The following is a 10,768-nucleotide window of genomic DNA, read 5'->3' as shown; positions in this document are numbered from 1 at the left end:
TTTAAACGTTTTTGAATAAAGTTATTACTTTAAATATGAAGCGTTAGCCTTAATGCTAACGCCAGAAGAACAACGACGAAATGACCTCTGACCTCACTAATAATGACAGATCAGTATCCACCCTTTGCTTTGTTGAAAACTATTTAATAGAGCGATTTAAGTTTTTTCTTTACTACATAATTCCATATTTGTTACCTCATATATCTGTTTGTATATAAAATGTAAAAAGTAGTCAAAATAAATAAATAAAAAAACATTGGATGAGAGGGTGTGTCCAAACTTTTGACTGGTCGTGTATTAAAAAAAACTACAAAGACAGTACTTTATGTGGCACAGGACGCACCTATCTCTGACGCCTTGTTACCACGGTGACACCCACAAATAGGAAAGGTTAGAGGTCAGTAGAGGGGGTCAGAGGTCACACTGTTTATGAATGCTAACTTCACTTGGACTGTGCTGCGTCAACAACTTTCCATTAGGGCCAGGATGTTACTGTGAGGTAAAAACAAAATGTATTTTACCTTTAAAATGTTCGTTTTTATTTCACTATTGTGTCTGTAAATCAAGATATGAACATTAATAACAGACAAATCAGACGCCTTCTTTCCCCGAGGTCGCTCCCGTTAGCGCTAGCAACAGGTTTGATTGACGGTATTGCTAAGCGCCGGCTCCCTGCTAAACCAGCGGTGTGGGCAAAGGGGCGTTACCTTCAACAGCCTCGCTCCGGATTGGCTCTTTGGTCGCTATGATACTCACGGTCGGAGTTTTAAAATATGATACTCGGCTCCAAATTAGCCGCTATAACTGCTAGCCTCGATGAGCTTCATTTGACTGGAGCTGAACACTTTTGGTGTACATTGGCAGCTGTGGTAACAATTGATTCTTTGCAGTGACGTAAAGCTGGGGGTGTTCTACGTGTGTCTCTATGGCGAAATGTTCGGCTGTTACCATGGATACACAACGCACACATTAGCAAACACTGTCAAAAGCGCTTTAAGATTGTCTGAAAACTCAAACACAGATTTAAAGAGCCCATTTCCCGGAGCCTGTGATCAATCTGAGTGTTCATGGTTCTGTTTGAGAGTTAGATTTTACACAAAAAGCTGAGAGCGATTAACTGAAAAACCGTTGGCTAACGCTAGCTAGCTTGTGACTGTAATGTTATTTGAAAAGGACTTGTTTACCAGCTCAAATCTGCTCATCTGTTAGTTCTTTCTGGTCAGATTGTGTTAAAATAAAGCTCAGATTAAAGTTTAAGAAAGCCTCAGACAGACCAGTGCTTACAGTTAGCATCACCACCGCAGCGAATGTTGACGATATCAGCTTTAAAGTATCAATCCGGGTTTTGTAATCTCCGTACTTTACCTGTGATCAATCTGAGCATTTATAGCCCTGTTTAGGAGTTTGATTTTACACAAAAACGTGAGAGCGGCTAACCGGAAAACTGTTGGCTAACGCTAACGCTAGCTAGCTTGTGACCGTAATGTTATGTGAGACTTGGGGCTTGTTTAACAGCGCAAATCAGCTCATCTGTTATAGTTCTTCACGGTCAGATTGTGTTAAAACAAAACTCAGATTAAATTCGAACTTGAGTAACAACACTGCGCTTTAGACGGAGCGGTGCCTCCGGTTAGCGTCACGCACCCAGGGAACGTTGAAAAGAACCGATATCAGCGTGTTATAATGATTAACAGGCGAATACAAACGTAACAGCCTCGTTTTTAACCTGAAATGCTCTCGTCGGGTCCGATCTCGTCTCGTTTCAGGTGAATCCCTCGAACACCTGCTTCTTTTTTACGGCGCATTTGAGCGTTTTCCCGACTCTTTCTCCCTCGATTTTTCAGAGCTACATTTCGACACGAGCTCGCGGCCTTTGATGAGAACATGTGAGACGCAGATGGCGCTGTGTGTGATGTGGTACAGACTGGGAAGGGTGGTGCAGTTTCCTGGTGATTCAGGCAGTTTCCTTCCCTGGTACGACTTAAAAACAATGAGCAGTGTTTGTATTAAGGTCAAAAGTAAAGCCAAAAGTACAGTGTTTTTTTTTGTTCTATTCTGGACTTTAAAACCTTTCTCTGTGTAAAACTCCTACTGTACAGCGTATATTTGACCTCTCAAACACTAAACTAATACTGTCCTGTCTCCTTTGCCAGTTTTAAATCGTGTTTTATATAGAAATACTGATACAAAAGACTGTTCTTTAGTAAAAAAAAGTACGTGTCAAAGGCTCACAGCGCTTTGTGGAGCTGTGTTTTCAAAAGCTAAATCTACTTTAGTGCTACATAAATATTATTCCGTCCCTATATGAGCAAATCCCCTCCACTATGAGCCCACTGTAATGAACCATATGTGTCACGTATCTGCAAATGAACTCTGACCTTTGAACTCAGCGACCCAGGGATTGTTAGTTAAGTAGAAGTACAGATACAGAGGGAAAAAGTACAAGTGTCGTTCATTTGTTAAAGTGTAAATGCTGTAATAGTGATTCAAAAATACTGGCTCTGCTCCTCTCTCTGCTCCTCACACTGACTCTCCTCCTCTGTTCCTCTCCTCCTCTGCTCCTCATTCTGCTCCTCACAGTGGCTATCCTCCTCTACTCCTCTGCTCCTCCCCCTGCTCCTCACACTGCTCATCTCTCTGCTCCTCACACTGGCTCTGCTCCTCTCCTGCTCCTCTGCTCCTCACACTGGCTCTGCTCCTCTCTCTGCTCCTCTCTCTGCTCCTCTCTCTGCTCCTCTCTCTGCTCCTCACACTGGCTCTGCTCCTCTCTCTGCTCCTCACACTGGCTCTGCTCCTCTCTCTGCTCCTCTGCTCCTCTGCTCCTCACACTGGCTCTGCTCCTCTGCTCCTCTCTCTGCTCCTCACACTGGCTCTGCTCCTCTCTCTGCTCCTCTCTCTGCTCCTCTGCTCCTCACACTGGCTCTACTCCTCTCTCTGCTCCTCTCTCTGCTCCTCACACTGGCTCTGCTCCTCTCTCTGCTCCTCACACTGGCTCTGCTCCTCTCTCTGCTCCTCTCTCTGCTCCTCTGCTCCTCACACTGGCTCTGCTCCTCTGCTCCTCACACTGGCTCTGCTCCTCTCTCTGCTCCTCTCTCTGCTCCTCTGCTCCTCACACTGGCTCTGTTCCTCTCTCTGCTCCTCTGCTCCTCTGCTCCTCTGCTCCTCTGCTCCTCACACTGGCTCTGCTCCTCTCTCTGTTCCTCTCTCTGCTCCTCTGCTCCTCTCTCTGCTCCTCTCTCCTCCTCTGCTCCTCACACTGGCTCTGCTCCTCTGCTCCTCTCTCTGCTCCTCTGCTCCTCACACTGGCTCTCCTGTGCCCTGTGTGTTTTCCTCTTCAGTGGATGTGGTTTTAACCCACACGTTCACTTTTCTGCAGTTCAGCTGTAATTACAAGCTGAACTCGGAAAATCGAAGTGAAAACTTTACGTAAAAAGACCCGGAGAAAAACTTGAGCTACACCTCCAAATATTTAGGCAGCTTACATAAAGGCACTCTTCTCCAAAAGTGCAGTGTTTGTCTGAAACCGTCCCTTTTCCTGGAGCTTTAGGATCATGTGCAGAGCTCTGAGGGATGGGGATGGACCCGGGGCGTAGCTGTGAGGAGGAGGAACTTGACACTGAGCCTGATGTGCTGATTCTGGAGTGACCAGCGGGGGGCAGGTCCACTCAGCTCCGTGTTTAAACTTCTCCCTGCTGTACTTATGTGTTTGATTACGCTGCGCAGCTGGAGGAGCAGAGTCTTTACTTCAGAGTCATCTGTGGTGAAAGGGGGAGTTGCGGATGCAGTCCCGGGGCACGGCCTGCCATTGCGTCGCCAACTATCCGGACGCTGAGGTTGTGTTTCTGGGAAAGCCTCCTGTGAGTTTTTTTTTTCTCTTTTTGAACAGGGCAGAACCAGCTCGTTTTCCGCTGTTTGTCGACTTCATGGAAAATAAATAAGTGGAGCCTGAGGACGCTGCGTAAAGTACAGGATTGTTGTGTTCCAGCGCGCGCTAAAGGAGAATGAGAGACAGCTGACTCAGGAAAAGTTATTTCGTGATTTCTGTTATTCTCAAGGAAAAAAAAAAACAAAACCTGGAGATCTGCAAATCAAAGTGGGTTACTAAACGTGAAACTTTTAATCTGACGTCGCTGCCATGACGCTTTGGATCATTACGCACGGGCTTTTTTAACCTGATCCGTGCGTAATAATACATTCTACTTGTCTTTTCGTCAGGACGCATCTCATGTGTGGCGTCATCTGGATTGAATTCCTCCCAATGCGCTAAAGACGCGTCGGATTTACTGGTCCATCCCGGATCAGAACTTTTTCACAGTTGTACTCGGACTCCTGACAGAATGCACGGATCCTTTGTGTTGAGTTTGATGCTTTTATACGCGCTGAGCTGGACTGGGCTCACGGATAAACCCACGCACCTCCAGCGCGTTCAGCAGCTCTCCAGACGCGCCAGACCGGGCCGTTTGGTGAGCGCTTTGGACAATAAGGAGCGTGTGACCGGACGAGCGCGCGCCAGGTTTGACCCTTCATCCCGCAGCCCCACTAAAGCGCAGGACGTCCAGGCTGATGAAGGGGCCCCTGTGTTTAGGAGAACGGCCCGTATGCCCAGCGGACCGGGCTCTCCAAACCTGCTGGCGTCCTTCGCGGGTAAAAACAGGGTGCTGGTGATCTCTGCGCCCCACGAGTCGGACGGGTATTACCGCATGATGATGTCACTGCTCAAACCGGACGTGTACTGCGAGCTGGCGGAGCGGCACGTGCACCAAATCGTCCTGTTCCATCAGGAGGGAGAGATGGGAGGCAAAGTGCGCAGGATCACCACGGAGGGCAAGGTCATGGAGGAGCCTCTGGACACTGCGCTCATCCCCAGGCTCATGACGTTCCTCAAAATGGAGAAAGGTAAAGTTTCAAGTGTATAAAACCGAGGCTTTTTTGGGGGGAAAGCTGATTTTTATTTTATTTTTTACATTTGGGCGACAGTTTTTGCACTGAATAGACCTTTCCTGTTGCTTTCTGCTACTCATAGTGATGGTAAAGCCCTGGTTACTTATTGGTTAACATATCAAGGTGTGTTAAAGTATTATTTATGCAAGCCCCGCCCATCTTACACGTCCATTCTTCCCTGATTGGTCAAAGTATCCTACATCCTATATTGCACAAAACTGACTCTTGTGAGCTTTAAACCATGTTCTAATGCTGTTACCTCATCAAAAACAGACCTGGAGTTGTGTTTTGTTTCATTCAGACTCTTTATTATCAACCTCAAAACTTTCCGTTCCACCTTGTGATGTCATGAAGTGGCAGTTTTCAAGTTTAGTTTTTCTCCTTTTACCTTTAGTTCAGTAGAGATTTTTTAAATTCCAGATTGGCTGAAATGGTCCAAATGATTCTAGAAATGATGGTGTGTGGAGTTTAAAAACACAGTGGAGCACTTCCTGTATCACCACATGATGACATCACAAGGTGGAACAGAGTGTTTTCAGTTTGAGAGAAGAACTCAGCTTAAATATGCAGGGTTTGTGTGTTAAATATGTGTGAATGACACCAAAAAAACACAACTCCAGGTCTGTTTGTGACGAGGAAACAACATTATAACGTAGATTGTGTAACATGAGCACTTTTATATTACACAAAGACTATTTTCACAACTGACATGTGCGTTTGTTTGCAGGTAAGTTTGGGATGGTGCTGCTGAGGAAAACGCTGCAGGTGGAGGAGCGGTACCCGTATCCCGTGAGGCTGGAGGCGATGTACGAGGTCATCGACCAGTCGCCGGTCAGGAGACTGGAGAAGATGCGGCAGAAAGGATTCGTCCAGAAGTGTAAAGGAGCCGGAGTGGAGGGCCAAGTGGAGCAGGGCACGTTCACAGGTAAAACAGGACGCCATGTTTATCTGGAAGAACAGGATTTACAGTAACTGATAGCTCCTGGACCGAAACGGCGTTGGGTTTTGGCCGTAGACGGTATAAAGAAGTGGCAGCTAGCATGTTAGCTATGCCCATTTATATATACAGTCTATGGTTTTGGCAGTTGTAAAGTCCAGTAATGCCCTTTTTTTAACATTACCAGCACATTTGCATTGACGTTCTGCGCTAAATAAATAACTGATAATGGTTATGAACATAGACTGTATAAAGAAGTGGAGTAAATGAGTGTGACGTCACCCACAGCGTTCGCTCCAGTCAAATGAAGCTCGTCGAGGCTAGAGCGGTTATAGCGGCGAATTGGGAGCCGAGTTTCATATTTGGAATTCCGTCCGTGTGCATCATAGCAACCAAAGAGCCAATCCGGAGCGAGGCTGTTGAAAGTAACGCCCCTTCCCGTTCAAATAGCTGGTTTAGCAGGGAGTGGGCGCTTAGCAACGCTGTCAATCAAACCTGTTGCTAATGCTAGCAGGAGAGACCTTGGGAATGAAGGTGCCTAATTTGTCTGTTATTAATGTTCATATCTTGATTTACAGACACAAAAGCGAAATAAAAACCCCAGGATCATGTAGAGCGGGTTAATACGAACATTTTAGTTTTATATGTGCGTTACTTTTATTTGCATTTTGTATTAATTTAATAAAAATGCAATATTTTTAGCTGTTGATGCACCGGAAGACAGAAAACCACCAAAGCGGAGAAAGCCAACTACGACCACAACGACCGTCTCTACGACAACCCCACGCCCCACCACCACAACAACCAAACCAACCACCACAACTACGAAAGCTACTACTACTACTACAAGACCTACTACTACTACTACCAGAGCTACTACTACTACAACTAGAGCTACTACTACTAAAGCGACTACTACGACAACAAGAGCGACTACAACCAAACGTACCACAACTACCACAAGACGCCCCACGACTACGACCACACAGAGGACCACCAGAGCCCACACCACCGCCGCGTGGTTCCCCGCGCCCGGGACGACCTCTGACCCCGACGATTACTACAACCGGAGAGACAGGACCAGGACGACCCCGGCAGGAGACAACCGCACGGACAACAGAGAGCCGCACGGGCGAAAGCAGGTGCCCTCAATACATAAACCAACGAGAGTCAAGCCAGGCAAGAAGAAAACGCCAACGGAAAAAGTAAGTGTGATGCTAACTGTAAGCACTGGTCTGTTTGAAGCTTTGTTAGACTTTAATTTGAGTTTTATTTTAACACAAGCTGACCAGAAAGAACTCACTTAGCTGGAACTACAACAGGTGAGCTGATTTGTGCTGCTAAACAAGCCCCTCTCACATAATATTAGTCACAAGCTAGCTAGCGTTAGCCAACAGTTTTTCAGTCAGTCGCTCTCACCTTTTTGTTGAAAATTAAACTCCAAAATCTGACTATAAGCACTCGGATTGACCACAGGCTCCTGAAAATATGCTCTTTAAATCTAGCTTGTATTTAGTCTTGAGTTTTTAGACAAACGTAAATCTTTTTTGGCAGTGTTTGCTAATGTGTGCATTGTGTCTCCGTGGTAACAGCTGAATGTTCCGCCAATACACATACATGTAGAACATCCCCCAGCGTAATGTCACTGTAAACTATCAACAGCCTACACATTTGTATTAGCTTTCATGTTATACAGGTCTATTGTTCTGTTTAAAGACGGGTTTAAAACATGTACTTAATCCAATAAGCTAGCATCAATTACACTGGAAATCTGCCAACTCACCAGATTTCTGTTTGTGCGGTTAATGTTTAAGCCAATACTAGCATGCATGACTGTTGAAATGATATATATTTACCATTTCCCTTTCTGACGTAATGTAATATCTATCAGGTTTTTGCCGAATCATGCTAAAACCATTTGAAAGTTGCGTGTGGATGTCACTTCTGTGTTTACATCTTTGTGTGTCAGTGCTAATGCTAATGCTAATTCTGGAGCCTAATAAATGTTCAAATGACGCCACTGACTGAAATAATCTACACCTAAAAATAACTGTGTCGTCCTTATAGCAGATTTAGATTGTGTTGTTATGCTACGTTTGACGTTTAAACAGAAGTTAGCATTAGCGTTAGCACTGACACACAAATACGTACCTTTGTAAACACTACACATTTGTGTAATGTTTAACATGTGAGTGACATCCACCCGCAGCTCCCTGTCCACTGCCTGACTCTAACCCCCTAACTCCTAACCCCTAAACCTTAAACCCTAAACCCTAACCCCCTAATCTCCTAACTCCTAACCCCCTAATCTCCTAACTCCTAACCCCTAACCCCTAACCCCTAATTCCCTGATCTTCTAACTCCTATCTCCTAACCATTACCTCCTGGCCCCCTAACTCCTCACTCCTAACCCCCTAACCCCTAACTCCTATCTCCTAACCCTTACCTCCTGACCCTCTAACTCCTCACTCCTAACCCCCTAACCCCCTAACCCCCAACTCCTAACCCCTAACCCGCCTCACTTTTAACTCCCAACCCCCTATCTTCTAATTTGTAATCCCTTAACCCCAAACTCCTGACCCCTTAACCCCCTAACCCCTAACTCCTACCCCCTAACTCACCTGCAGCTCCCTGTCTACTGCCTGATATTAACCCCCTGACCCCTGACCCTAACTCAGCTCCTTGTTCACTGTCTGACCTGTCAGGATTCAGTGATTTTAGCGTGACTCTGTAAAAACCTCACAGACACTACATTACGCTGGAAACGGTGAAGGTCCCTCTGATCGAGACTTGCCGGCAGTTCAAAGTTCTAGTACGTTTAGCATGTTTTTCAAAATTTGATAACTTTGAAAATAACGTTTTATATTTGGCATTGAACTGCAAATGGGTAAACGTATTTTCTAATAAACCTTTGTATATTTGCGGATTATTTGTGGATAGATTGCAGTAAAAAGAACATTCATATAAGAAACTCTCTGTCATCAGCTCTTATCTTCTCCTAGGTCTTAACCAACGAGTACGAAGACAAGTTTGAACCCAGCCGGCCAACAGACACTGACCTCGAGGAAACTCTCTCCGAAACGAGCCCCACCAAACGAGTCAAGGTGAAACAAGATACAGCGGAGAAGAAGAAGAAGAGGGCTGACAAGGCTGCCAAGAAAGCAGAGAGGAGAGGAGGGAAAGAGGGCAGGAACGGAGGCAAGAAAAACGGGAAGAAGCTGTCAAAATATCCTGAAATAGACCAATATCCAAAGATGCCAAAGAGACCTACGCCCCCGCCGAAGAGCTCCCTGGCCACGTTCCTGGATTACTTTGAGAACAGGAGAAGGCTGCTGGTAAGAGCGTGACATAACGGCACTTTACTTCAACCGCACAGGGTTTGGTTTGCAACACTGGAAATCTGGAAAATGTTTCGACAGCTTCTGCGTACACGAGATGAGTGAGGTACAGTATGTTAGAGGTGAGGCAAGATACGCAGGAAATATGAGTTAGTTGAATACAAAAGGGTCGCGAACTAGAAAAAATACACAAATTCTAACAAATACTTCAGTTTAAATGACATTTTACGTATCAACAAGTCTATAATTTTACATTTTTACAGTAAAAGTAGTACATACAGTCGAGCGTTTGTCCACTGATCTGAAGGTCGGTGGTACAAATCCCGCTCTCGACGCAAACATTGGTGCGATTCCAGCTCCCACAGATGAATGCTGTCGTTGTGTCCTTGGGCAAGACACTTAACCAACCCCCCCCCCCCAGTGTCTGTGTGCACTGGAGTATGAATGTGTGTGTGAACGTGTGAATGTGTCCTTGATGTAAAGCGTTTTGAGTGAATTGAAGCTGGAAAACATAGACTGTATATATAAATGGACGTAGCTAACCTGCTAGCCGCCGCATTCCATAACCGCTAGCGTCGTTGAGCTTCATTTGACTGAAGCCGAACGCCGTGGGTGACGTCACGCTCACTCAGTCCACGTCTTTACACAGAGTTGGATTGTTTTGCTTAACCCAAACACTGGGTCAGAATAACTTCGAGTTTTGTTGGTGCATTATTGACCCAGCTCTGGGTTATGTATTTACACATCGTTGGGTTATTTTTATCCCAGTATTTTTAGTGTGTACACATGAACAGTTGTAGTACAGTTACACATACCTGTTAGGCGCCACGTTACAAATAGGAAGTGATCGCAGGCGCGCTTCCTGCTCCGTCGACTCTGGCTCCAATTCACTTTACGTTGAAAAACTGTGACGCTCTCTCTGTAACTGCTGCCGTGTTGTTTTAAAATGTTCGTATTAACTGGATCCTAGTCCTTTTATTTCACTATTGTGTCTGTAAATCAAGATATGAACATTAACAACAGACTAATCAGGCGCCTTCTTTCCCTGAGTTTGCTCCTGTTAGCGTTAGCAACCGGTTTGATTGACAGCGTTGCTAAGTGACTGCTCCCTGGTAAACCTGCGGTGCGAACGGGAAGGGGCGTTACCTTCATCAGATTGCTCCAGATTGGTTCTCTGGTTGCTATGATACTCGCTGTCGGAGTTCCAAATATGAAACTCGGCTCCAAATGCGCCGCTATAACTGCTAGCCTCGATTAGCTTCATTTAACTGGAGCTGAACACTGTGGTTCACACTCACTTAGTCCACTTCTTTTACCCAGTCTATGGTGGAAAAGTTTTTACCATTTAGATTTTAGTTGGAAAATTGGGAACGGCAGGATGTTTTATGGAGTTTATTTTTAGACTTCTGTGTTGACTGGTTGTCCTTTTACCAAAAAACAAGCCCTGAGGAAGACTAGTCATACTTCCTAAATCTTCACTGTAAAATGTGGGACCCAGGAAGGCAAACAACTCCATTTGTTTGGTAGATTTTTTCCCCCTCAAATGAGTTCA

At 45.4% G+C, this 10,768-nt stretch overlaps 1 protein-coding gene across 2 annotated transcripts in view; it reads left to right on the top strand.

Moving 5' to 3' along the window:
- The first annotated feature begins 3,632 nt into the window (after positions 1–3,632).
- The window catches only part of ccdc80 (coiled-coil domain containing 80), a 24,792-nt gene continuing 17,656 nt past the window's right edge, over positions 3,633–10,768 (top strand). The window contains exons 1-4 of one of the 2 annotated variants that reach the window (XM_033986861.2): positions 3,633–4,896; positions 5,669–5,866; positions 6,581–7,083; positions 8,881–9,213. In XM_033986861.2, the coding sequence (XP_033842752.1) occupies positions 4,338–4,896; positions 5,669–5,866; positions 6,581–7,083; positions 8,881–9,213 (1,593 nt within the window). In that variant the 5' untranslated portion in view covers positions 3,633–4,337. Of the gene's footprint in view, positions 4,902–5,668; positions 5,867–6,580; positions 7,084–8,880; positions 9,214–10,768 lie in introns of both variants that reach the window. The other variant, XM_033986860.2, reaches the window with a different exon arrangement.

This window comes from Periophthalmus magnuspinnatus, chromosome 21 (genome assembly GCF_009829125.3).
Source record: "Periophthalmus magnuspinnatus isolate fPerMag1 chromosome 21, fPerMag1.2.pri, whole genome shotgun sequence".
In the NCBI taxonomy this organism is placed as follows: domain Eukaryota; kingdom Metazoa; phylum Chordata; class Actinopteri; order Gobiiformes; family Gobiidae; genus Periophthalmus; species Periophthalmus magnuspinnatus.
This window is presented reverse-complemented; position numbering and strand designations above follow the sequence as displayed.